The following is a 27443-nucleotide window of genomic DNA, read 5'->3' on the forward strand; positions in this document are numbered from 1 at the left end:
GACTTGAAACTACAGTTTTAGTAAAAAAATCGCAGACAGAAAAAGCGTATACGAGAGACTTAAGATCTGATGACGGACAGTACTAATTTCATTGCGGCAACAGGGAGAAAAAAAGACTTTGCGGCGTTTTAGTTTGGAATTTGTTTTCTCGCACTTGTGTGGGTTCTCACCACAGAATACTTCAATCTGCAAGCCAGATCCCTTGACCAAGGTGCTGACACAAAATCTGGGTTTGGTCCTTGAGTGCTGAAGTTTGCCACCTGCTGCTCCTTCTGGGACGGCTTAAATGCAGGCAACAAATGTTGCTATACATGTAACCAGAGTATAAAGGAAAGACAGATCCATTTGTCTTGGCCATAAAATCCATGTGACCTAAAAGGGACAACCTAGTAGACAAGTACAGTCCCTTTGAGATTCGTATATCCTAAACAGGCTTTGTGTTTTTAGTTTTCATGTTTGAAATCAAGAAGAACACCAGAAGATTCAATGGGACCTAAAATCTCGAAAGTCATTGCTAGCGTGTCTATCTTATGTTTTTTTGAGTCTCTGACCTTTAGGTTGAGATTCGTGTGGTATTTCTTTGCTTGCATAGGTTTTGTTCAGGAGTTTTAGCTTCACTCCTTAATCCAGATACTCTAAATTGCACAATAGAAATAAGTGCATGTCCTAGGAATGAACCAAATCTTTGCCACGCAAAAAATTTGGGCTAAAGATGGCCAAAAAGTACCTTTTAGGTTTCAGACGAAGCATAAGTGAAACCAAAAGAATGCTGCCTGGAATAAAGTAGTGTTTACAACACATTAGACCAGGGGCTAACATCGCGAAAATGGCTTACGCCCGCAAGGAGTTTATGCTCCACGTGGCTCCAAAATTTTCATTGGGATCGAGAAACTAGTCTAAACCAGAGCTCTGACAAGCTTTTATCGACAAGATATTTTATCCAAAGATTGAGTGTCCTATCTGTTATTATGTTATTAGTAGCCGCTAGCCTAACTTTGGCTAATGTTTTTAAGTTAACACTACAGTACTAACTTACTATAGTTCAGCCATTTGATTTGTAAAAACATATAAGTTGTGTGTGACATTCAGTCCGTTAACATCCAAAGATGATTGGTTATGTGCAGGAGAAGTTTAATTTAACAGTCCATATTATTAATTTTATTTTTGTAAATTATCCAAGTGACTCGCATTAGATTATGCTCCAAAACCTTCATCTTCAGTAGTTCCTTCCATCGTTTTCTTGTCAGTACTAATGCTCTTGTCCATTTAAAGTAAAATACCTCCCAAAATATGTACTGTATTTATAAAAAAAAAGCAAACTAGAAAGACTCCTCGGTGCAGCAGCGACAAGCTTACTTTTCATCATGATAAGCCACTTTACTCAAAGTAGTAAGGTAGTATAACTCGCTTGTGTTAGTTGCAATTTAGATTTATCAGCAGTTTTACTTTATATTGCTTTGGTTATCCAACATAAACAATTTTAAAGCACTTAAATTCTTTTTTTTTGTGCAAAATATCTCAATTTATTTTTATTTTTGTTTTAATTTTTTTTTTTTGCTTTCTGGTGCATGTGTAGTTTGCACAGTATAAACACTACCGTTCAAGAGTTTTGGGTCACCCATACAATTTTGAGTTTTACATGAGATAGTCGCACTATTATCCATCAAATTAGTTTTCCCTATGTCTGTGTTCGTTTGCCCATATTAATCTTTTCCATTTGTTGGGCAGTCCCAGATATGGGTTGGATATGGGTTTTTCTCTGCCACTCTTAAAGTCAAGCATCTCAGAGGTGCCTTTTCTCTACAAATGTTGACACTGGTGTTTTGCAGGTACATTTGGTTGGTAGGTTGGCTAATGCACACTGGCAGCGTGTTTTAGCCTAGCCGAGCAGTCAGCCGGACCTCCAGTCAGGCTATTGTTTTTCCTTCCGATACCACCTCAGTCGATTCCCGGACGCAATAACTATCCATGGAGCACCCACTGGCTCTTCTGACTTGCCTGAGAGTCCAATGAGTTGATAAATTTCTTTTCAATGTAACAAGCCGCAAAAAGCTAGCGGTTGGTTAGTTGGTTGGTCGGTCTCTTAACCACTAGGGACGTAGGGGCACCATTTCCTGGTATGTCTTGGGCAAGTACTGTACAGACTGATAGCACCCGTCCCTTTAAGAAATCTATTTCTCAAATTAGAGACTCTAATGTGCTTGTCATCTTGCCACATCTCTTTCTACTCTGGTTAGAGCCTGTTGGTGCTGTTCTCTAAAGGGTGTAGTACACACTATTGTCAGAGATTTTCAGTTACTTGGCATTTTCATTTCTTAAAACAAGAATAGACTGTCGAGTTACCCACAAAAGTTCTCCTTCTCTGGTTAAATTTAATCCCTCACACGAATGTGAAACTCCAGATACTTGACTACCTCAAGGGAAGGTCAGTTTTTCAGCTTGTCTAACTTGCCTACTAACATCATTGCACAAGGGTTTTCTAATCATTTGTTAGCCTTCAACACATTGTACTATTAGAACACTGGAGTGCTGATAGCTGGAAATGAGCCACTAAAGACCTATTTAGAGATTGTATTAATAAATAAATAAATAAAATAGTCGTTTACCATGATAACAACGTATGGGATGTATTTCTGATTAGTAACATGTAATCTTCACTGAAAAAACAGAGATTTTACTTAAATAAGGACATTCCTCAACGACCCCTAAATTTGAACGGTAGTGTATACTCTGGGAAAGGGATTGGTCACATTGGACAAATATGCACAGTCATCAATCAATGCCTCCAGTTGACCATCATATGGTCACTACTGAAAAATAAAAAATGTGCTCAATTCAATTACAAGATTTTCTAAAACCCTAAACCTGCAACTTTGCTTTGACGCTAATGAAGTTGCATGTGCTACCGATCACTGACTAGCATTTTATACTGGAAAAACTGAAGTGTAAAGCCAGGTGGACTTTCGGCTTTAACGCTTCAATCATTCATTGTGTTGACAGTCATGCAGCCCCTTGCTCCCATCAGAGGCCATTGTCCCCCCCCTGTTGTCACTTGCTTTGAAGCGCTAGCCTCCATTTCCTCTTACGGCAGTTACTTGTGGCCCAGGGTGTGTACACACCAAACAAACTTGAAACAGAACCCTCTGCTGCCCTCCCTACTCCACCTCCTGTGCTACATGGACTGGCTCGGCTCCTCTCTTTCATCGACTGGCATTTCCCCGCCATGTCTGCGTGAGTTAACTTCCTCCTCATGGCCCTGCCGGATAATTGCTGTAAGCTTCCCTCTTGGTTTCGTTATCCATTGTCCCCCCCCACCCCCAAATTCTTGGCTTCTGCTCCAGATAAAGGGATGAATACTTCAAAGGGGTCTTGCAGAAGAGTTTAACCCCGAGCAGTGAGGGACGGCACACAATACTGTAATTGAGAGCAGTTAGTGATCACAGGGATGCGAGCTTTGCCCAGGAGATCGACGGTAGACACGCACACATTCTCAAGTATTTACAGTGGCAACTGAGGTGGCAGTTAACACCCCCGCCAAAAAGAAAAACCTCTGTAAGCTTTAATTGTAGTTAACATCTGATTTCTGACTTTTTAGATAACAGAGGCAGGTTTGTTTATTATTATTGTAATTCATCTCCATTTGATTCGTGTGCACAAATGTGTGCTCTTTGTAGTGTATGTGAGTGTGACCCATCTCAGAAATCATATACTCTGCTACTGGTGATTGTTCCACTCTGTAACCTCTTTTCTGTATTCTCACTTTCATGATTTATTTTTTTTCCTCTTTATTTATTTTTTCTAAGGCCAGAAGCTAAAGACACGCCTGGTCCAGGGTCGACTCCTCCAGACCATCCGACCTCTAAGGAGACCTCCCATGAGCCAAGTAGGGGGTTGACAGGGCAGGACTTGAGAGCTCAACCGGCCCCCGCAACTAGCAGGCGGTCCACGCCACTGGCATGGTAATTCTCCACCCTGGTGCGTTTTGCACCAGAGGTCAGCTGATACACTTTTAAGACAGGGTTGAGCGGCTTTTGCAAGAATAGCGTATCTGCATACATCTGCTCTATTGTGGGACGTGGCTGATAGTAGCACTTCATTGTGGCTAGGCTTGGCTGGCACTGCTTTCACTGTAATTCAATTTGTTTCATCACACCGAATAGTTGGTGTGCACGCTGCATTAGCTAGCTGTAGCTAAATAAACAGAGACATTGTCTGTCTTCCGTTGTATGTTTTATAGCCTGATGACCCACATGAGTCGATTCCAATTCAGCCTGGAAAAGATGGAACAGATGGATGACCCGGCAACAGTTTATCTATAGATACGTACTTCTCAAGTACTGATTGCTCTTCTCTCTTCAACACCCTTGCGTTACTTTGATTATTTGTAGAAGAGACCAATGTGGCATCTTCTGCCTACAATTGCTTTAAACGTAATGTCAGTCAGTTCCAAAAAACATTTCAGTAGCTCCTACTTGTGAGCATAATGAGCTTTTTGTTTGAAGTCAGAAGTTGCGTGAGTGAGTGTTGGGTATTTTTGGCCAGGTATTGAGTGCACCAAAGTGGCGATAAAAGTGGCCTCTGAATGGTGACTGACCTTTTAAGCTATCTTTTCATGACTTACTTCCTCTGTATCCCCTAACCTTTTATGATGGCACGCCACCATACAGGAAAAATGCCACAAAAGGTTTAGTGGGAACTTCGGTTAACTTGTACATTCAAGCAATGTTTCCAATTTAAAATAATCTGATGACTTTCCCAAAGCAAGACATATTTAGGTTGATTAATTGAGTGTGTGGTTACAAGAAGTATTGTGAAGTGTTAAACTTGTTCAATAGAGTACAAATCAAATTGCGTATTTCATGCCAACTTTCCATGTACCGTTCTGTGACTGTTGTTACAGCTACCACACAAAGCGACAGGTTAAACCATTCTATACTTTTATACTCGCAGAAGGGCTTTCCCACCATGCAACAGGGTAACAAGGTGCATCCATGAGAATGCAAACAAGGGAGTGTGGTTACACTGTCTTTAGCATGTTGACTGCAAGAATGGTAAGTGGAGTTCTGTGGATCATAGACTTGCTAATTTAAATCTTGAACCATGACTGAATATAGGAATTTATTGCGAAGACCAGTTTAGCCTGTGTTTATTTAGTCATGAGACATGCCGTGAGGGTTGTTTCTGGTGGGGCACAGCCAGATCTACAAATAAATGAACCTACATCTTATTCATCATTTGAATGGCAGAGCAAGAAGTTGATATTTAAACTGTAGCACACCTTAACTCATAAATTAAGTCTATGTTCTGCTCATTTTAAATAAAAGTATCCATTGAATTCCCCATTGAGAAAAAGTCTACGCAAGGAGAAAACAATTGCTGGATTGCTTGACTTGCTGTCAGCTTGCTAATACTATAATGAATGATATTGTTTGGAGGCTGTAGTGTGCGCCGAATCGAAATCCTTTGTTTCACTCTCACCCTTTGCCATGAGTCAGGATAATTGTGTGCCTCACTCTGCATCTTAAGACGCTCAGCAGAGTAATTTGTACACATTTGTTTTATCAAGAGTATTTGGCAGAGGTGTAGAGATGATGGGTAACAGTGGAACGATGTGGCAGGTAAGTCAGTTGTTGTTTGCAGATGACACAGCGCTTGTGGCTGATTCTGAAGAAACATTAAGAGGGTTGGTCATGGAGTTTGGAAGAATGTGTGATAGGCAAAAGTTATGTGTGAATGTTGGGAAGAGTAAGGTGATGAAGTGTTCACGTGATGGAGTGGCCATGACGTTAGAAATAAGGTTGCATGGACTAGTGCTGGAAGAAGTTGAAAGCTTTAGGTACTTGGGTTGTGATGTGGCTGCAGTTGGAGGTATTGCACAGAGCGAATCAAGGAAGCAAGGTTTTGGGTGCTCTGAGGAGAGTGATGAGCAACAAGAGTATGAGTATGGATGTCAAACGGGGACTGTATGAGAGTCTGATTGTGCCGACTGTGTTGTATGGTGCAGAAACTTGGAGCCTGCACGCAGATTTGAGAAGCAAATTAAATGTTTTTGAGATTAAATGTTTGAGGAGTATGTTAGGAGTGACAAGATTTGATAGATTAACAAATGAAATTGTGAGAGACAGAACTGGAGTAATAGTGGAACTGAGCAAGCGTGTGGATAAGAGAGTACTCGGTTGGTTTGGACACATGGAGAGGATGGATGAGGAGCAAATGTTGAAAAGGATCAACACAGCAGAAGTAAATGGAAGGAGACCAAGAGGAAGGCCGCGATTGACGTGGATGGATAGTGTTGAGTGCTCTGCAGGAAAGAGGTCGAAATATAATGGAAGCTAGAGCTCTTGTTGGTGATATGAATGAGTGGAGAGGTGTTGTGAGAGGATAGTGGGATGTTTGGATGCGTTCTAAGGGATGGGCAGAGCACCCATATGATGCGGCAGGGGTAAACCAGTGAAAGCTGTCGGGCCCTGCTGTTGAACAGAAGAGTCTGTTGTGTCACCCTGACCCGAGTGACATGGTTGCTTTCTTGTGTCCTGTTTCATCTGGAGGGACGAAATTAATTAACTTAAATTAGGTGGAAGAAATTTACTGAGGTGACATGGTACCAACTGGTTGACACAATCGCCTCACACTTTAGAGGAGCCTGGTTAAAATCCAGTTTGCAATTCTCCCCGTTTCTAAGTGGGTTTTTTGGGGGGGCAATTAGGATTCCTCCCACGTCCTTAAACCATACATGGCTGGTTAATTGTCCGGTCCCAATTGTCCTCTGTATGAGTGAGCATGTGAATGGTCATCTGTCTCTATGTGCCCTGCGACTGGCTGGCAACCAGTTCAAGGTGTCCCCCTGCCCACTGACTGAAGTCAGCTGGAATGAGCTCCAGCAACCCTCGCCAGGCTAGACAAGTGGCTGGAAAATGAAAATCATTTTCAGAGGCACACCCGATGCTTCCTCCCAGGAAGAATTTTAGGAAAGAATAGCATACTTGTCCACCTCAACCAATTGCTCCCTTATCATTGATTGCAATTCCCTGTATTTAGTGGTAATGAAACTTACAAAAACAATGCGGCACTTGTTGACTCATAACAAAACAGACTATGTAGAATGAAAACAAATATTGTTTGTGGAAACAAGTCCATCTTATTTCCCAAATAAACAACATAAACAACTATTGTAGCATCTTTTTAAGTTATTTCCCTTCTTGCAGTATATTCTGTGTTGCTTGTTATGCTTAACAGCTTATTTAATATGTTCCCCTACAAAATTATTATTTGCCGCACCCAATTTGAAATGATCAAAATAACGTATACAATTCTGGGAAAAGGTTTAGATTGACGGGTCTGGAATGCTCTCCTTAAGATTGATGAGAATCAAACAATAGTCAGAACAGCGATCAGTCTGCTAAGACAATAAGTAAGTTGACATATCTGTTTTGTGTAAACATTTCATTTGGAGGCATTTGAATGCAATTCCAGCCAATCTGAGAGGTATTGTTGCATGCACTCACACTGTTAATTGGTGATGGGGTAATGTCCCCATCACCAATTAACAGTGCCGCAAGTGAATTTTAAAACGCGCTATAGCTGATTAGGTGGGAGGGTTGTCACACAGAGGTTGATGGTGGTTGGTGGCACAAGCTGTCAGTGAATCAGGATCAGCCATAAAACAGGAATAAATAAAGGAAAACGGCGAATTATATCCAAACCTCATGCTGACTAAGCAAAGCCCCAGTGGTAAGGAGCTAATTAAACCCATTCTTTGCTGCTTGCTTGGGATATGTATGCTGCTGCTGTCGTAAGTGTAATTTGGTCAAATGGGGTTAAACAACGTTGAACTGTTGGTTTGTCTAGTTGTTTGACCCTGCAAACATACAGACCATGTTCTGTCGGCTTACGAGTCAACTTCCTTGTTTTGGAGTGATGCATTTGGGGAATCGTAGTCTTGAGATCCTTTGATTTTCGCTGTTAATGGGGCCCAGAAACACCCGCAGCAAGTGAAATTCCGCAAAGTAGTGTCACACCTTCGAACCAGCTCAGTAGCCTAGATGGTAAGGCGCCCGCTTTGAGACTGGGAGGTCGGTGGTTCGCGCCCCGGCCGAGTCATTCCTAAGACTTAAAAAGTGGTCGGCGGCGCCCTCTGTTGGCTGCGGCTGCATCGGCTCGCTACAACGGGTCAGGTGCAATCGACATTTCGTTCTGTGTACATTGTTACACAGAATGACAATACAAGGAAATTATTATTATTATTATTATTATAAGAGCCCCCAAAGGGGCAAGTTTACTTCGCAATGACATCATTACGATTGAGAGAATACAACTGTAAACAAAATAACAACTATAGATTCACAAATAATAACACATAACACAATATTGCAGTTGAATGAATGGTTTTATTGCCATTACATAAAATTAGAATTAAATTGGAGGACATTTTACAAAAGCATGTGCAGCTATAGGTATGAGTGAAGAGCCTCCACTTACTTCAACAGGACCCCCCACGCGGAATTTGGAACACTTGGACCCTTGCCACACCGTCATGGATGGTTACAGCGCCGAGCGGCTGGCTAATTGCATGCTAGCATCAGGTTTTAGCCTAGCTGAGCAGTAGGCCAGGCCTGCAGTCAGGTTATTACTTTTCCTTCCGACGCCACCTCAGTCGATTCCCAGACGCAATAACAATCCACGGAGCACCCGTTGGTGATCGCCATTTATTTGCGCTCTTCTGACTTGCCTTAGAGTCCTATCCTTACCAGTTGATTTCAATTCAAAGACGTTGAGTTTGCATGCAAAACCGACTGACTGACTGACAGTCGCGCACACAGACATTCGCACCCTTCCAACACAGAACGTCCTCCCTAATTTGCCCCCGCTGTCTGCTGTGTATTACAAAAACAATGCATGATACATTCAATCAATGACAATAAAGAAATTGAATTACAAATCTTCAAGAGCTAAACCAGCGACATTTAATTTCTATTACCTGATAGGAAGTGTGCTCTGCAAACTCGAGCATTTTTTATGAGTTCCTCAGTCCAATATTTGGGCTTTTTTGCATTTAAGCAGAACTCTTCTATTTATTTGATCAGGAGTGTCCCCTGGAATCCTGTAAAACTTGAATTTACAATCACCAAATTTTTCTTCTCAGATTTTTGGCACCCAAACTCACAACATGATGTGTTTTAAAGCTTAGAAATCAGCAAAGACAGCTTTCTTTTCTTCAGTCTTTTGACCAGCGCAACCCTACTGAGGATAAGCGGTGCAGATAATGGACGGATGGATGGATAAAAGTGTCTATACCAGGGGTTTTCAACTGGTATAGACTCTCTAAGGGCAGCTGAGGTGTCTGCGCACCTGTTCTAATCATTGTAATTTTCTAGCAAAATGTTTTTTTTGGGGGTGATTGTCTTAGTCTATGCAACCCAACTTCCAATAATTAACCTGGTAATAACAGAGTAACACGTTAAAAAAATGGATGATAAGTTATTATTTTAGAAATGCATATCAAACGGGGTACCCTTTGCACTTCTTAGTTACACAAATTAGCTCTAAGCCTGAAAAAATGTTTAAGACCCCCGGTTCTTCTGACAGTGTAAGGGGGCACTTTTCACCGCTTTAATGCATGTATCCACTGGCAGGCGCTGTTGAGTCATATTTCTCTTTACAAGTTTGTATCACTCTCTCTTTAAATACTGTGCTATGTATTCTTTATTTTACCACTCGTGGAGGTTGTAGCGAAGAATAGGATGGATATGCGTTCTTTTTTGCGGTTAAAAATAATAAATCGAGCCATTTGAAGCACGCCCACGCATGCAATATTGCGCATCCTAGAGGCTTCCAACGGGTAATCTTGCAAACTATGCAGGGGGAAAAGAGCTACGGGGAAGGAGAGAAGGGTGGGGGGGATCCCTTTTAACGTTGATGTAGCAACAGAGGGATTGCAGCGATAATGTTATTGGGGCGGCGGATCAGTTACTTGTGACGCGCCAAAGCCTCAGGGAGTTGGCGCAAGATCGCTGCCTTTGATAAGGTCCTGGCCGCGCTAAAGCAACAGTCGCGGCCAAAAGGAACGTGCTCAAAACAAAGTCTTTGCTGCAAGTGGCCAGGCCGTTGCGACTAATCCGCATGACGCGTTTGCGCGACTTTGTTGGAGTTTTTGTGCGACGTAAGATGAAGGGTCCGGTTTCGGTTTGTTATGTAGCTTCCAGGACCAGCCGGTCGGCTGCTGTCTTTGAAGTTAGGCGGCAGAGGGAGGAGGGAAGGGGGAGAGGGGGGCGTCGCCTTGAGGAGAAGAGGAGAGCCACAGTTGTAGTGATAGGAATTCCGGCTGTTTTTTGAAAACTGGCTTTTTTGGCTCAGCTCACTATAAAGGCCGACTCTTTCGGCTCCCGAACGCCTTTTTGGATTGTGTTTTTAATTTTATCAATTTATTGGCAATTATAATGTACCATTGTGCAGTAAATTACTTAAACAACAAAAACACTCAAATAAATAGAAGGGGAAAAACAAAAAAACAAAAAAGAGAATATAAAGCAAGGAAAAAGGGAACAAAAGTTGAAAAAAATAAAATAAGAAAGAACCGAGAAGAAAAAGGTAGGGAAAATTAAGAAAAACGAAAAAAAGAAGAGAAAACAGAATAGGGAAAGGGGAAAAACAAGGTTGAAAAAGATAAAAAGTAAAATGAAAGAGAAAAACAGAAAACAAGCTAGGGAAAGAGGAAAAGGGACAAAAAATGACGAGAAAAAAAAGGGTAAAGAAATCCATTATCACTGGAAAAACACAGGAAACCTACATTTTAATACAAAAAATGTATACTTTAACATAATCAACAAATTTAAAGACAACAACAGAGACTCCATGGGGGGGGGGCGCTATTGACCAATTGCAAGAGGAAAAAGCACCATGATAGGAACAGTCTCTCGATTGGTGAGGAGTCAGCTCATAAAGCCGTTTCAGGCGCGAACGACCCACTACTACATGGCAGCCTGAAAGGCACCGCCAGCAGGAGTAAGAGGGAGGAGGAGACTGCGAGACGACGACGAGAAGGAGGAGGGAGAAAAGCGCTCTTTTTCACCCCTCCAAATTCGCTCTCGCCCTCGCTAGTGCATTTTCCTCTGCGCCAAAGCGTGGACGAACGGAGCCGAACGTGGCGACCAAACGAGCCGGAGGAGCGGAGGGGGGCCTCCACGCTGAGGATTATAAATATTCTGTGGATAGACTTGTGACTTTTCCTACCCAAAGAAGTTTGTTCGTTGAAAAAGCGAAGGCGTCGGGGTCGATGGTAAGTTAGCGCTCGCCTCCTTTTTTCTTCTTCAATGGAGTTCACTTTGATGTGCCGTTGGCTTTCCTTTGAAGTTGCCTTCCAAGCGAACAGGGAGGGGGAGCGCTTATTTTAGAACATATCCGACTCCAAAGTTAAACGCTAAAGCAATTATTTTTGCTTTAGCCTTGTTTTAGTATTTATAACAGTTCTTAGTTTTTAAATTAATACAGATCCTCAGAATTACTCGTCTAACTCAACAGTGGACTTTTTACACGGGACGAACATAGAAGTCAGCCCCCCCAAAAGCAGAGTATTTCACATGGCTTCTTAGTGGTTGAAGGCATGAAAGTACTGAAGAAAGTTAAGATGAATTCTGCGCTTTGCTCAAAACTTAGGACAACTGTGTCTTGATCACGTTTTTTCTTGCCTGTGGTATGATTTTCCCCACAATTACGTCTCGCATGTAGACGTGACTCGGAACGTAAAAGAATATGTTGCGTCTCATCCAAAAACCTTGTCTGGATTTGTCTGTAACGTTTTTATTGACCCAGCACTGTGTTTGCATCCCAAAGGGACTGCCCGGCTTATCTTTATCCACGGCCACTGTCATCCATCCTTGCGTAAAGACTGGCCTGGACAGTTTGGTGTAATTACACAATAACTTTATTCTTCCTATCGGTGTATGATGCACACATGCCTGCATTAGAAAGTATGATGCATCGATGCACTGCATTGTACAATGCATTTTTCTGTTTTTGAGCTGAGAAATTTGCCTTGAACTGTGTGGACTGGTATGTTGTTTTTTTGGTAAAGTTATCACGGGGATAAGAACAGGGGTGATCTCTTTTTGAGTTAAAAGCAGATCAGCTTTTGATTAGATCAATACTTTGTGTTTTAGAGTGAAGACGGGCTGCCTGAGAGAAGCTCCCCGCTGACATAAGAGAGCGAGGAGATTACAGGCGAAGCTCAGAAGGCGGAACAACACACACTCGCTCGAAAGGCGTCTTCTGGTGTTGCCTTCAAAAGCCATGAGCTGGCTGCTCGTGGACCACATCGCCAGCAGTTTCCGAGAAGATGCCCCACGACCCCCGGTGCCCGGGGAGGAGGGCGAGGCGCCCTGCTACCCGGGAAAGCGCACCGTAATGAAGCCGGAGCCCAGCAAATCTGTGGCGCTTAGCCCGCAGGGCTCCTCGTCCAGGAGGAACGAGGATGGCCTCGGGGAGCCCGAGGGGAGCGCCTCCCCGGACTCGCCACTGTCCCGCTGGACCAAATCTCTGCATTCTCTGCTCGGGGACCAGGACGGCGCCCTCCTCTTTCGAACCTTTCTGGAGGCAGAGAAGTGTGCTGACACTTTGGACTTTTGGTTTGCGTGTAACGGTTTCAGGCAAATGGATCTCAAGGATACCAAAACTCAGCGAGTGGCCAAAGCTATCTACAAGCGCTACATTGAAAACAACAGCGTGGTCGCCAAGCAACTTAAACCCGCCACAAAGACTTATATTCGGGACAACATCAAGAGGCAGCACATTGACTCTGCGATGTTTGACCAGGCGCAAACGGAAATCCAGGCCGACATGGAGGAGAATGCCTACCAGATTTTCCTGTCCTCTGATGTTTTCTTCAAGTTTGTTAGGAGCGGCGGCGAGAACCCAAATCACATCTTCCCCAATGGTCTGGGTGACCTTCTTGTGTGTGGATACCTGCCCACTCTCAATGAAGAAGAAGAGTGGAGTTTTGATCTGAAAAACAAAATTGCCAGCAGTCTTCTGGTGAAGACGCCGAGGCCTGCCATGTTGGGTAGGGGGCTGGAAGTCACTGACCTGGGATACAGGTAAGACGTTTTTTAAATTTCAATACTTTTGGTTATAATTTTAAACTGATTGACACAATTTCCATCGGTGTTTTTTGCCCTGTCACTAACCCGAGAAGCGGCAGCCCTCTGCCAGAGCTTGCATGGATTTTTGGTGCTTTGAAATTGTGCCGCGGAACTGGGGTCAGAGGAGAGGTTGTGATGTGTGTGCGTGCGTTTGTGTGTGGGATCATCTTCCACTGGAAAAGTTCACAGCCAGGCAGGGGCTGACTTGACTTCCTCATGACTGCAACGCTACGCTGGCTCTGCCGTCAGTTTGACCTTGACTCGTTTTTTGGCAGCATTAGATCTGTTGAGGTACTTAGTTTGGTGAGGATATTGAATATGATGTCAGTCACTTTTTTGCGGGCATTTGTGATGAGTTTTAAATTGGTGGGCTGGCAAATGCAACTTTGCAGGCTCATAAAGTAGTGGATCACCTGTCGGTGTGTCTTATTTTGACCAAGTGTCCTGCGAAGTTTGCAACTCAGGCGGTGACGACGTGAATTTGGCGACTTCACCATAGCAGATCATTTTGAGGCTGAACTCAAATCACTGAATGCTTTTTCCTTTCCCCCGCCCCTTCACCCGCCCTTTCCCCTTTTCGTCATCCAGACTCTAAACATGTGGAAGCCATTCTCCCTTCTTCCCCATCTCCCTGCATTTCTCATCTGACTCTTTGAAAACATAAAAAAAATACCCAAATGGAAGCTTCAGTTGAGAATACCCTCCCCCACACACACATACACATGCTCACACACGTCAGTTCTCTCTTCGTCCTGCTTTCTTATTTGCTTCTACTCTCCTCTGATTCCCTCCGCCTATCTTCACTGTTATTCCTTTTCTTCCTTTTAGAAGTCAGGGCTGCGTTTGGAGTGAAAGTGAGCGGAAAGGAGCTGAAAGGGGAAGACGCAGGGAGGAGGGGGTCTTAGTGCACCTCTCGAAATAAAGCAAAGGAGGAGAAGGGATAAATGAGAGAAGAATGCCAGGCCAGCTGTGTTAAATACCTGACTCTTTGTAAGCCCATCTGAAGGTCAAACCCGGAGCTTGGGGCCCAATACAGTGTTAGTCATGCTAGCCCACCCCTTCATTTCATTCCTGCTCCAAACACACTCTGCTCGTTTTTTGTTTCTGGCCACTCCCCCCCTGCACCGTGGCAAGGATGCATGCACAGCGGGGAGGCAATGCTGAGGAAAAGGGGGAGTGCAAAAAAAAAAAAGGGAAGTGGAAAGAGGGAAATGCTGGCCTCTGAAGATGGAAGAAATGGGGCATTAAAGTGTGTGTGCGTGTGTTTTTTTGGCTTTCTCAGTGCAGTTGAATTGAAATTTCAGTTTGCTAACAAATGTTTGATGACATCACATTTGACGCAAAACATGAGTAGGCTAAGATGTACGTTCTGTGTCAACACCCTGCATGTACTCAGTGAATATTTGTGCCTGCAACCTTCAGGTGGCACAAGGGAGGAGATGCCTGCCATTTGGGCTCTTTGGCTCCGGTCAGCAGCACCAACGACAGCGAAGTGTCAAGCGACGCTTTGACTGACGACAACATGTCAGTCACCGACAGCAGTGTGTAAGTTGACCTTCTTCTTAGCTTCCGCCATAGAGTTGACATTTCGGAGTGGAAATGATTAGTTCTCCCATGAGAGTTGCATATTTTTTCAAATAACCAACCACACCAATGTGTTAGAAATAGCTGTAAATGTCATCATTTCAAAGACTAATTAAAAAGTGTGAGTAAAAATACTTTTGAGTACGTTTCCCGATAGATTTGAGATGTACAAATGTGTTCGTTGTGGTTTCTAAACTTACCTCTGGGTTTTTTTTCTCGCAGGGATCATTTTTTGGTTTCTGTCAGTCCCTCATGTGGACTGTATCATCATTTTAGTTACTTGTGTAGTATTTATTGTGGCAAACAAAGAGTTAGGAAAAAGATAAAATAGAAGATATCTAAACTGTGCTGTCGATTATTATTTTTTTAACAACAAAGAATGTCAGTCAATTAAGCAAGCCATTATTGGAATGTGTAGTCTGTTGATTTTTTTTTCCCCCTGAACTAGTTATTTTGGTTGGAAGTAACTATAAAAAGCAATACAGCAGCATATTAATAGTCTGTTTTTTGTTGAATACTCTAAAAGATGAGCCTTTTAAACGTATTCACTGCGATACCAGAAAAGTTATCTATTTGACAGCACTCAATGACAGTGAATGCATGTTTCCCCTATGGCACATTGTTGAGGGAGGTGTGGATTTTCAAACAGACCTAGTTGTGATAAGTTTTGTTTGAAGTCTAGAAACCTAAACAAATATGACAATCGAAGATGTCGGCGTAAAGATCATGCTCAAGAAGCATAGGTCAGTGATGTTACTTATAATTCCAACGTCAAACGGACGCAAACTTGCCGACAACCTCGTTCTTTCCAAGGGATGACTCAGCCAAATGGCGTGGTATGAGGTGGTGATCACATTTTCATCATCTCTGAAGGCCACCAACAGAGCTTAAACTTTGGGTTTGGACATTTTGGATAGGACACTTGAGATAGCCAATGACCAGGTAGCGTCAAGATGCCCACATTAAATCCGGGCCCAGCAAATGCGCGCACACCTCTCTTTATGTTCGGACTCTCTGATTTGAGCATTATTGGAGAAGATCTGCTTCAAAGCCTATGTGGTTAGCCTAATTTCTATTTATTTTTACTTTGGTCTGTACAGTGACACGCCAAGCCTTTCATCTCATTTGTTCCCTTTCCCAATCAGAACGTCCGTTTGATTGACTTGCACAAATGCAAATCTCGTGCTAGGGTAAAAGAGTGAGTAGAAACGAAGCGGTGGAAGAAACATCAGGAGAGAACGCAGTTGGGTGGGAAGAGAAAGAGAGTGGCGGAGGGGGAATTTTTGCTTATATCTTATTTATGGATTTGCTTGGACGCTGGGGAATGCAGCTGCTCACAGACTTCAAACATTACCTTATCTTACAAACCAGCCTTTTGATGTGCGGAGATCAGAGGCAGCGCTTGCCAAATGAAGATTGGGGAGGGAGAGGGGCGGCGGTGGGGGCGGCCGCGCTTATGCGCATGACTGTGGCATTTCAAAGCAAAAGTAGAAAAGTGCTCCTCACTTAGGCTCGGTCACCAGTAAACAGCACCCAGCTAAAAGACACAATTTCTTTCTGTTAAGCCAAGGCAGCCCCTCAGGTGAGGTGGAATCAGGTGAACAAAGCGCTCAGTTCTGATGGCAGAATTGGATTGGTTGTTTTGGTGTAAGGATATGGCAAATTAAGTGTGTCATCTAGGGTAAGACATGTTTTGAGCCAAGTGAATAACTTCTGAGCTGTTTGTTTCTGAAAGCTATCTATAATTGCGCATCAGACGTTTTGTATTAGGTGTATTGTCAATACTACTGACTAACCCACACTGAAGGTACATTTGTTATTCTCAAGTCATAATCTTTTGGGCTTTTTGTCACCAGAAATGAAATAAATACATCCCTAAGAATCGGAAGTACATATACAATTGTCAAACATTTCTTTCAATTTTTAAGAGGAATTCAATGTTGGTGTTCACATGTTCCTTTTTGTAGTAATTCAATGATTTTGTCATTTGTTATCAATGTCACTCACTACATAAAAGTATAATAGTATAGAATTTGGATTATCATCCACTGTATCCCTAAATTTGAATCATACAGCCCATACGGTAAAGCAGCCAAGTAATAGATTCTTCTGGCCGATCTATAGATTTTTTCCAAATGGCAGCTCGGGTTCTTAAGCAGAAAACAGAGGTTACTAGTAAGACAGCACTAAGAAGGGTAATCCGATTCTTTGCTCGGGGCACAAAAAGGATGCAAGCATGTGGACAAACAGCTTCTCATTCAAACGTAGCTTTGTCGAAGCAATTCATCTTTTACAATGTCGCCTGCAGAAGAGAAGTACAAAAAGTGACGTTATATGTAAACTGCGTGGTGGAATACAATATGCCTCAGTCAAGTTCTTGAGACGACTGGCCAGACTATAAATGCAGCCTCCCGGCTACGATTAATCAACCAGAAAAGCTTCATCAGAAAGTGTGCATAGATAGGCAAGGCCACTTGATGTTATTTTACCTAAAATAGAACATATGAATGCAGTCTGTGAACAAGTATTATAACACTCACCGGGACATTGTGTGTGGACATCTCCACTGTAATTTTGCCCATGAATAACACAGAAAAGCAAAATTGTGAACAAAATGTTTTTGGTTTGAAAATGCACTTTAAAGTCCCTTTTTTATCGCTCATTCTGATTTTTTTCATTGAGCATGCCTACTGCTTTTCATAAAAAAACTACAATTTTCCTCTTAGATGAGTTCAAAAGTGAGTAAAATCGTTATGCTGCTAGCCTGTCCACACAAACTTAAGTGGCCATAATACGGTTAACATTGACACCATAGCTAATTGAGGTAAACTCACTCCGTACCAAACAAGAATTACTTGGCAGTATCACTTTTGTAATCTCCCATTAAGCCTGGAAGATGAGAAACTGCCTAGTCCTCGATGTCTGTTTTGATCTCTGCGATTGTCTGACATTGAATAATTATGGCGGCGCTCTGTTTGATGCTTTTTCAGAGATGGCATCCCTCCTTACAAACTGAGCTCCAAGAAGCTGCTTCAGAGGGAGATGCAGCGGAATGTGCGGATGAACAGCCAAGTGTCTCTGCCTGCTTTCCCTGTAAGTAGATTAACGCTCGCAAACACGCATACGCACGGTAACTGCACACGCGCGAGACTTTTTCGAGCTTTCCAGAGCAGCCTCTGTCGCGGGTCTCTTAGTTCTATGAATAGTTGCGGATGGCAATCCAACGCTAGATCTGAGGGGGAACGTCAAAGACCTCGCTTCACACACACACACAGGCACACACAAGCCTTTCTCGATACCTTTGGTGTCACCTCCACCCCCCATTAGGGTTCCTTGAAGTCTGCGGGAGAGCAGGAGGTCTCTAAGCTGTTTATCGGCGCAGCGCTTGCAACGCACCAGGGTTCGTTCGCCTTTTTAACCGCCGATGCAAATACGGAGCCAGCCAGATGAGGGAAGATCTTGTGCCGCTTCATCCCGAGGGCTCTGAAACGAGCCCAACAAAAAAACAAAGATAGTCAGACGCTTTGATCCGAGGATGAATGGAGCACGTGCACAGAAAAGTGACAACTTCCAACTGAGCTTGGCCCCCTTTTCTCCGGCACAATCCCCACCCCACCACCCGGAGGTGAGGGATCTAAGGGAAGAGTTTGAGCATGTCATGTGAGCTTTCTGTAGGTCAAAGGGGAGTTGCTAGCTTAAGGCTCCTGATGGAGCAAATATAATGCTAACTGAAGCTCTTGGAACAAGCGTGAAAGTGAGAATCTTGTGACAATAAACTCGGCATAACCTCAAGTTTCGTCACCATTTTTGACGTGGAGTTTTTTTTTTTTCGGGGGGAAATAGTTGTGTGGAATCGGCTGTGGCAGCTTGTCTCCCTCTCTGGTGCTCCTACTTTGTTTTATTTTCACTTTTTTTCGCCTTGTTGTTGTTTCCCCCGTCTGATTTTTGGCGATGGCTGCCGTTCCCTCGGTGCCACGCGCAGCCTCAGGCTCCATCGGAACGCTTCTTTTGCTCACTTTTTTTCTCTCGCCTCCCCTTCATCTCTATTACAAAGGGACCGGAGAAAACCAAAAAAAAAATCAAGAAAGCCTCAGTGCAAAAAATGCAAATAATTTAATATGAGCACATGTGTGTGTGTGTGTGTGTGTGTGTGTGTGTGTGTGTGTGTGTGTGTGTGTGTGTGTGTGTGTGTGTGTTCTGTCACTTTAGTAGCTCAAAGCTGCCCAGCATGTGACAGGGGAGGAGGATGGAGGCAAGGTGGGGGGATACATTATCTCAACCTTTCTGATCTTGCGTCCTTTTTTGTGACACCTTTTATGTGCCTCCTTTGCTCTCTTCACGTTCCTTTTCTTTGCCCTCCTGCGCTCGTCTTTGCATCTTGGCCTGTTTTTAATCCCTCATCCTTCCTCCCTGGAGTTCTCTTCGACCCCATCTCGATGTGTGCGCCTTTTTATTCCAAAATGTAAAGCCGCGGCTTCAGTCTATCTCTGCCCAGCACACACCAACCACTATCACCTCGTCCTGCCTCTTACTGTGTTTTTGATTTTGGACGCGGATTACTTTGAAGCAAGATGGCTTTAAAGACCCCCACTGAGGAATGAGCCCAAGCCACATTAAATTTAGGACAGCTCCGAGTGGGAGCGGGCGATCTAACGTATTTTGTTCCCCTCCCCAGCGCACCCGCTGTCCTCCAAAGGAAGGGGTCCCGGTGGAGCCGGCAAAGTTTGCGGCTCAGCTCATCTCGCGCTTGGAGAGCCTGAAGAGGGAACAGGACACCCTCAGTTCCCTGGAGGTGAGGCTGCAGCAGATTCAGGAGGTTGGTGTGCTTCTCAATGGAGTTAAGTGCACTTTGGTGTTATGGTTTGTATTATTGAGTGTTTGTATTTGTTACTAGGAGGAAGAGAGAGAGGACACAGAGATAGTGGGAAGTGCTCAACAGATCCCCCCGTACCAGCTGAGCCTCCTCCCTGGCTCATCCGAGGAAGACCCTCAAGCCATCCTGGACGAGCATCTCTCACGCGTCCTTAAAACTCCCGGCTGCCAGTCACCCACGGTAATCTGGCACTCTCCTCGCTCCAGCTCACCTGACCACCACCCTTTCCCGCTACCGGTGTTGGGACTTAAGGCATCCCTTCCTGGTCCCGACCCTAATGCATTTACTGGCGGGACTTTGGTGAGCCGGCAGAGCACCAAGCACATCCACCACCACTACATCCACCATCACACCAGCCCCAAGACGAAGGAGCAGTTTGAGAAGGAGGCAGCCCTCCGTGTGCGCACTCTGTGCTCCAACGGGGGAGAGTACCCGCCTTGTCAGCCTTACCAGCGCAGCCGCAGCCTGGGCCGAGAGATGTGCAGTACCGTGTCCACTGATTCCGGCATTGGGTCAGTATGCAAAAAGCGACTTTACAACCTATTATTTTCTGTCCAAAATACGATTAGATTGTCTTTCAAAAATTCCTAGAGGCTAGGACACAGCAGAGTTAGCATCAAATCTATAATAGCTTTTTCTGGGCCACAGGTGCATACAGACTTCATATTGTTGTCACAAGGCCCAAAGTAGTTTTCCGATATGCTTCTATTTTTTATCTTTTTTTCTTCTCTCTGTTTTTCTGCTAAAATGTCACTGTACAGATTAGAGGTGTCCAAACATATAATAGATTTAAAACTACATTAGGTTATTGTATTGTATGATTTATTTACTGCAATTAATCAAGCATGTCAACATCCTTTTTTTGTTTTGTTTTTTTGTTTTCCTTTTCTTCACCAAAACCCAAATAGCTTACTACATTCTAAAACACTTCAAAAATGTGTTGTTCAGAATAGACCAGTAGAGTACTTTGATCGATTTTATTCTGTTGTTTTTTACAAAGTCACACACTCCTTAGGGTTGTTTAGAGCAAATCAACACTGGGAAGTTGTCTCTTACAATTAATATTATGGTATAACTTAATATTTCCTGCAGTTATTAAAAAGACAAATTTAGAGGAATTCTTTTACCTGATAACAAGTTTGAATTTTAGATATGAACCATTTCAACACTTTTTCTTGGGCTTTTTCAAACCAGACTGATATATTTTCTGAGTGATGTTTTATACTAAATTAACAAATTGGGCTAGTATTTTTGCTAGATAAAGTTGGATCAGATTCAACCTTTCTGAGAGTAATTTGAATTGTATGAGTGTAGAAGGTTAGAAAGTATATTATTTTTGAAAAATCCAAAACGTAGTTTCTTTTACAAAAAATAAATAGTAAATTTTCTTCATAAAATATTTTTATGAACAAGTTATTTTTTTAGTTTATGCTGGGCTGCAAATGGAGTACCTGTGGCTCATTTATCAAGGACTTGGCCCAACTTCATAACTTTGTTGATTTCTTTCACACTTAAACTGAAACCTTTTATGAATTTATTTACAGGCGTTCCAGCTCTCTGTCTAGACGCGTGTGTCGCTCAGGTGTCGAGGAGGGCTTTTCTGACAGGTGCACAGCCAGTGGCGGACCCCTCCAGCTGCCTAGCGACACGGCCGATCCAACACAGAACATCTTGGAATGGATCATCGAAAGCAAGCGACAGGGAAGGCACAGGTCAAGGTGAGCCCTACTTGCACTGCATTTTTGGGATATGTGTTAGCACTCCACTAACATATTTGGTTTTCTCCTTGCAGCGGTACCCAAAGCACCAAAAAATCTTCCGGGGGCTCTACGACGCAGACTCACACGTGGGGCGGGGGCGGAAATTGCGCTCACCTCCGCGGCTACCAGCCTTCACAGCCCTTTATCCAAGATCCTGCCATGCCCCCTCTTCCCCCTCCCAACACTTTGGCCCAGCTGGAGGAGGCGTGCCGTCGACTGGAGGAGGTTTCTACTACCAAAACCCCAAAGCAAAGGTACAACTTCCTTTGAAATGGTCTCACCTCATCACTTTTATGAACAGTATTATAACGATGATGCCGTACACAGGAATTCCCTCGCCAGTCTCCAGCGGGACAAGAGTCACCTTGTGCCTGCTCAGATTGCGGCGTCTGCCCCTATTTCTCCTGCCAATCCTAACAACACTGCCACCAGCACTACCAACAGCAGCCTCAGTCCACAATCAGACAAGTAAGTTGTATGATTTTCTTTCACCCACCACAAAAAAAGACAAAATCCATGCAGCATACATTTCATGTATTTTCCGGACTATAAGGCGTACCTAAAAACCCCATTTTGGCCAGAAATTGTGTAGCTTACTTTATAATCCGGTGTGCCTTTTATACGCAGGATACGTAGGATAATACTGGAAATGCAGACAGTAACTATAGGTATAGGTTACTTTACAAGGCTTTACGGTATATGTCTGTAATCGGCGAATGCTAGTGTAACAAGTGCTCCTATCAATAAAAATTGCTGACCTATATCGCAAAACATTGCATGCAATGCGAATCGAACCCGTGTAGTGGCAGTCAAAGCGCCTATATTTGACCACTTGACCATCAGTGGTACAGATGACATACAAAAAGGCATCAGATCTTATCTCACCATTGAACTATTTTTACTCACTGCGCAGAAAAACTGATTTGCATAGTGTTTTCTTATAAGTTAAACAGTGTCTGCACTTTTTTACAAAGAATGTTAGAGAATGGAGAAAACAAAGTATTTCAACAAAACACTATATCCAAGCTCTTTTACGTATTTATACATATTGAACAGTAAAGTTATTGTCACAGAGGTGACGGTTCGCGACACTTTTTGATTGATTCAACATTGCATTGGTGTATACCTTGAGTGTATACGCCCAACGGTTATCTGTACGTCCTATGTATGAAAAATATATGACAAAAACTTTAAGGGTGTGCCTTATAATCTGGCTCGCTTTGTATTGTGGAAAGTACGGTACCATAGATATAAGACCCCTTCCCCCAACATGCATTATTGCAAATGTGAAGTTGTGGACCACCTGACCAGGGCGCGTATTTTATTTGGATGTATCATCTAGACCGACCGCCCGCCTTTCAGTCAGCTGCCAGTTGGCCTGTAGGGCAGAGCTTAGCAAGGGCTCCTCTGAAGCGGGCCTACAAAGGCTTGGATCCAGCTGAAGGGGAATTGATAACACTGGCAACCCCCAACACACACACACGCAGAAAGAAGCAAATTCTAGCAATCTGTTTTGTCCGCAGCCAACTGTTGTGTGAGATGTGTCTCACCATTTGTCTCCCCCTTTGCTACAGCACTGCAGAGTGTCGGAAGAGTTTAGCAATCCATGGTGGGCTGTGCATTGGTGAGACTGTGGTGACGTACTTCTTCTGTGGGGAGGAGATCCCCTACCGGAGGACCATGAAGAGCCATACTCTCACCCTCGGCCACTTCAAGGAGCAGCTGCGCAAGAGGGGCAGCTACAGGTGTGTACTACTTCTGTGTTGTTTTAAATCATGACATCACACAGACTGAATGCTGGTTTCATTGCCGGTTAGTGGTAATCTGTGCCGTTTTCACTAACCACCTTTACTAACACATTAAGCAAAGTAATTTTTTTGAGTTTATCCATCTTAGTTTGAGATCAGCACCATTGAATTGATATTCCATTTTTGTCTAAATTATTCAGGTTAAATGGTTGTTTTGGGGACATATGTCATCAGTGAAGTTTAGATTCAGGCCTGTGTCCACATGAGGCAAAATGAGACGGATGAGGAAGGGAGGGACTTGGGCCGAGCGGATGGAGTTGTGGGTTAGCGTGAGCTCTTGAACTGCAGCGATTTGAGTCCCATCTGGTATTGATTTCCATGCTCAGGCACACTTAATACGATGCTTTGAAGCTCCGGCCGCTTTCATTTCAGACCAACAAAGACTCTTACAAATGGCCAGCATGCAAATGCTTCACTGATGCTATCGGGAGGGGGGGCCCCCCTCGCCCCCCTCCCCTTTCGGCTGCGACGTGTGCAAAATTCTGCCTTAATTATATACACACACACTCAAGTTTTTTTTTGTTGTGTTGGCCTTGACAGGCATATGACTGCCTGACTCTGTGAAGGCAAACTAATGTAGTGTGTCATGATTGGCACAATATGGCAGACTTTTGTGGTCTTGGAGCAACACTCATCATGACAAGCACAACTTCCACGCGTCTTGTGTAACCCATCCACCACCCCGGTTCTACCCACTTAAGCTCCTTCCGCTGTTCTTCCTTTCCCTCTGGCTCACGATCTCCCTTCCCTGTGTCATAGCATCCACATTTTTCAAAAGAGAGCGGCATGGAATGCATGCGCTTTAATAGCAGCCAGAAAGTGTGTGCTGTTGGGTCATTTCTTTAGCATGGCAGCGGTTCAACAAAGAACAGTAATGCTGCACCCTGCCAGACAATATTGGTGCCAGATGTCAATGCTAGCAGAGGGAGAGCTAGGGAAGAGAAGAGGGGAGCGGGGGGATATGAAGCCACATACAACACGTTCCAGGCTTGTTGGCAATTCCCCATCTAAAAGGACCTTTAAATGATTTCTCATAAAACAGGCAAAATAAAATCACCTTATTCATTGCTGTGTCAGAGCAAGGCTTGTAATGATCATCCGTCTTACGTACTCTACACGTTGACGCCTCCTGTATGTTCCCACGCCTCTGCTTTTCAATTATGGTAACCCGCATGCTCATTGGCCTGCATAGAGGCTATTTGCCACCCACAAAACCCCACCCACACCATGTTTTTCACAAAAGATATTTATAAGAATTGCGTGTTCTCATTAAAAAAACCAAATTCCCCGAAACATTCCAGTCTGCCCCCCCCCCATATACACACACACATGGTGCCAATCAAGCCTTTTTTCCATTACATACTGTAGTTAAATGATGATCTAAATAAAGACCAAGTTCCCCCTTCCCCCAATTAGTGACAAACCCCTGCTGCTTTCTCTTCCTCAAAAATGAACACATTGGTGGGTTGCATCAGTAACAACCCACAGAAGTTGTGACATGCGTGAACCTACCCTCACCTGACCTTGCGAAGTGTAAGATGTCAGACAAATGTCCGTTAAGTTCCAACTCATTCTCCAAGAAACTAAAACCCGAAAGAAACAGCCAAGAACCTACTACGTATTTGTTTACTTTGCTTTTTCCGTAATGAAATTAAGACTTTTCATTAAACTTCAATGAGCATACACACAACACAGCTCCCATACAAGAGAACTAAAGGCGTATGCAAAAGTTTGGGCACAACTGATCATTTAAGATTTTTTATATATTAATCATTGGTTGCTCAAATCCTCAATACCAATGAAATATACAATAAAGCAGACAAACACTTTTATTTTTAGAAGTAAATTAAGTTTTTAGAATTTAGGAAGTGTACATAATTCCTTAAACTGGATACTTACAGAGTAAAATCTTAAATGATCAGGGCTGTCCAAATGCATAGCTTAACAATAATTTGCCAAGTGGCTGCCCACACACTCCATTTGCCCAGAACGACTGTAGTGTGGCCCATATAAAATGTTAAATCAGCCACCCCTAAACCCCTCCCGGTCGCCCGGGATTTATCAGCCACCCAGGATACCAAATTAAAACAATCCAAAAAAGATTTTCATAGTGATAGCAGATTTGCACTGGAATTGTGTGTCATAGAATCAATAAACAAAGTGTCTTATGTCCTCAACATCTTGTCCTGTCTCGTTTTTCTCGCAGGTATTATTTCAAGAAGGCCAGCGACGAGTTTGAGTGTGGCGCTGTGTTCGAAGAAGTTTCGGACGACGGCTCCTTGCTGCCCACTTACGAAGGAAAAATCCTGGGCAAGGTGGAGAGGATGGACTGAGATGGACAGAGTGCAAGCAACCAAGCGGACTTAAACTCTTGAGAAATGTGGCCACAGAATTTTTCAAGCATGTGGACCAAACCCACTCCCACCATGCCCCCAACTGTGTTAGGGTTCTCTGCCGCTCGTATTCTAAAGATCTCTATTGCTATTTATTGAGGATACCCCACAACCTGACACTTCCATGGACATGCTGCTTCGTGATGGGCAGAAAAACAAAAAAGGATTCCACTTTTCGTCACAATATCTGTGATCATCATTTGTACAAGGAAATTCTATAGTTACTAACTTAAAAATACCTCTGGTGTATCATGGGGGAACAATCTAAAATTTACTACTGCAGTGCTATTTGTTAAAACCCCATCCCCTTCCCATTTCATCTTATATGTAGTGTTGTTTTCAACATTGAATTGTCCTATCTGGACTCGCCTTGAACTGTCTTGTTGCAGTGCCTTTGTTTGGGTGACGCAGGCGTTGCACAAATAACTTTTGCTTACACGGAGAGTCGAAAACAGCCAAAACCCAATCACAACCCCCAAAAAACCCTCTACCATCCCGAAAAATTTTGACTAACAGAAGCTCTACAACATGCCCCCCTAATGTGCGTATTATGGGTTGATTTGTGTGCAACTCAGAGCTGCATGATGTTGTTTTTGGAGTACTGCAGCTGTGCTTACATGGATTCTTGCCGTGTTTGACCCCGTTTTAAGGGGTCCCGTTACTCCCTTGGTTTTCACAAGGGGCCTAAAAATGTTAAAGATATTTTTATGCATTTTTTAAGAATCTGTGTCTCATTTCATCATCCTTTTATGATTTATAATGTTATACATGGCTTCCTTGGCTCCACTTAAAACTGTAAATTATGCATTCTATAGAGCTTGGTACTATATTGTAATTATGAAGAGATGTATGTTAGGGTCTAGTAAGCCGCCTTCTACCAGAAGGCCCAAACCAGCTTTGTCTCCAATCTCCACACAGTCTTCTTGGTTGGCCATAACGTGGTTGGTTTCTGCTGCATCCACTCGCGGATTGTTCCACGTGTGAACCACTTCTCTAGCGGGCAGCGCAAAACAAAGGCAATCAGGGACATTGGGGGGTGATGGACCTATGTAGTGGAATAAAGAACTGGAAGCAGGGGTGCTCAACACAAAGGCAGTATTTATTAACAATAAATGGACCAAAGTACTAAAGAAGTGGCCACAAAGTGCCAAAAGAAGAAACCAGAAACAAAAACCAAACCCAAGGATTTAAGTAACAAAGAAACCGACAGCGGCTAGCCTGACATGGATTTGGAAATAAAAATGACTCAACAAAATACGGTGTCCAAACAGTGGTATATAAAGGACTCGGATGATTAGGCACAGGTCTTTGGAGATTGTACACACCTTTGCCCAGTTCCGCAGCCGGTTGAAGCCCTCTGGTGGAAGGAGGCTTACTGGACCTTAACAATGTAGCCTTTATTAAAATATTCTATTTTTCAAATGAGCAAATGGCTTCCTATGGTTTTCTTGTGGTGGGGAGTCTTTGTATGGCTGATACTTGATTTAATTGGAATGTGTGTGTGAGTTTGTAATTTCAATCTGCATCCACCCTCCTGTGGTGAGCACAACTCGCTGGATCCTCGATGGAGAAATCTCCGTCAGATTTGCATCTATTACCGGCTCTTAATTTGCTCCCTGATGGAAATTAAAGAATATTGCATTAATTTGGCCACCAGAGCCTGACTGAGTTTTTAAGCGCGAGCCAAGCACGCATCTTAAAGTGTGCGATAATGAGACTGTTAGGCAAAACATGCTATTTACACGCTAAACCGTTTGGCCCCCTGTGGCAATCATTTTTTTTAGTTCTTGTTTCTTTCCCTCCCTTAATTTATCCATCGACTCAGGTCAAAATGTCCACAATGGACGTGACACCACGTGATGCAACAACACGTCGTCAGTCAGTAAACAAAC

The 27443-nt window shown here is 43.4% G+C and overlaps 2 protein-coding genes across 4 annotated transcripts in view; both read left to right on the forward strand.

The window, feature by feature from the left end:
- cep112 (centrosomal protein 112) overlaps nt 1–3874 on the forward strand; it is a 192486-nt gene extending 188612 nt beyond the window's left edge. The window contains exon 27 of the mRNA XM_088338786.1: nt 3804–3874. Within this exon, the coding sequence (XP_088194912.1) occupies nt 3804–3815 (12 nt within the window). The 3' untranslated portion in view covers nt 3816–3874. The remainder of the gene's footprint in view (nt 1–3803) is intronic.
- axin2 (axin 2 (conductin, axil)) lies at nt 3811–27159 on the forward strand. Of its 3 annotated transcripts, none has more exons than XM_088338806.1 (11): nt 3811–3959; nt 12156–13088; nt 14556–14678; nt 17708–17810; nt 19393–19533; nt 19612–20102; nt 21135–21308; nt 21383–21604; nt 21678–21818; nt 22925–23095; nt 25365–27159. In XM_088338806.1, exons 2-11 carry the CDS (start codon nt 12286–12288, stop codon nt 25489–25491), a joined length of 2496 nt encoding a protein of 831 aa, XP_088194932.1. In that variant the 5' UTR covers nt 3811–3959; nt 12156–12285; the 3' UTR covers nt 25492–27159. The 3 variants fall into 3 exon arrangements, with proteins under 3 accessions (XP_088194932.1, XP_088194922.1, XP_088194942.1); XM_088338796.1 differs by lacking the exon at nt 3811–3959 and adding an exon at nt 10975–11275; XM_088338816.1 differs by lacking the exon at nt 3811–3959 and adding an exon at nt 10975–11275 and having other exon boundaries at nt 19393–19509.
- The last annotated feature ends 284 nt before the right edge of the window (nt 27160–27443 follow it).

The sequence above is a fragment of the Urocampus carinirostris genome, chromosome 1, assembly GCF_059441175.1.
Source record: "Urocampus carinirostris isolate Australia breed hairy pipefish chromosome 1, RoL_Ucar_1.0, whole genome shotgun sequence".
Classification (NCBI taxonomy): Eukaryota; Metazoa; Chordata; class Actinopteri; order Syngnathiformes; family Syngnathidae; genus Urocampus; species Urocampus carinirostris.

Coding starts and splice junctions, on each gene's coding strand:
- axin2 (XM_088338806.1), top strand. CDS start 12,286: ATGAGCTGGCTGCTCGTGGACCACATCGCCAGCAGTTTCCGAGAAGAT. Junction 17,811..19,392: donor TGTCTCTGCCTGCTTTCCCT/GTAAGTAGATTA, acceptor TCCCCTCCCCAG/CGCACCCGCTGTCCTCCAAA. Junction 20,103..21,134: donor TCCACTGATTCCGGCATTGG/GTCAGTATGCAA, acceptor ATTTATTTACAG/GCGTTCCAGCTCTCTGTCTA.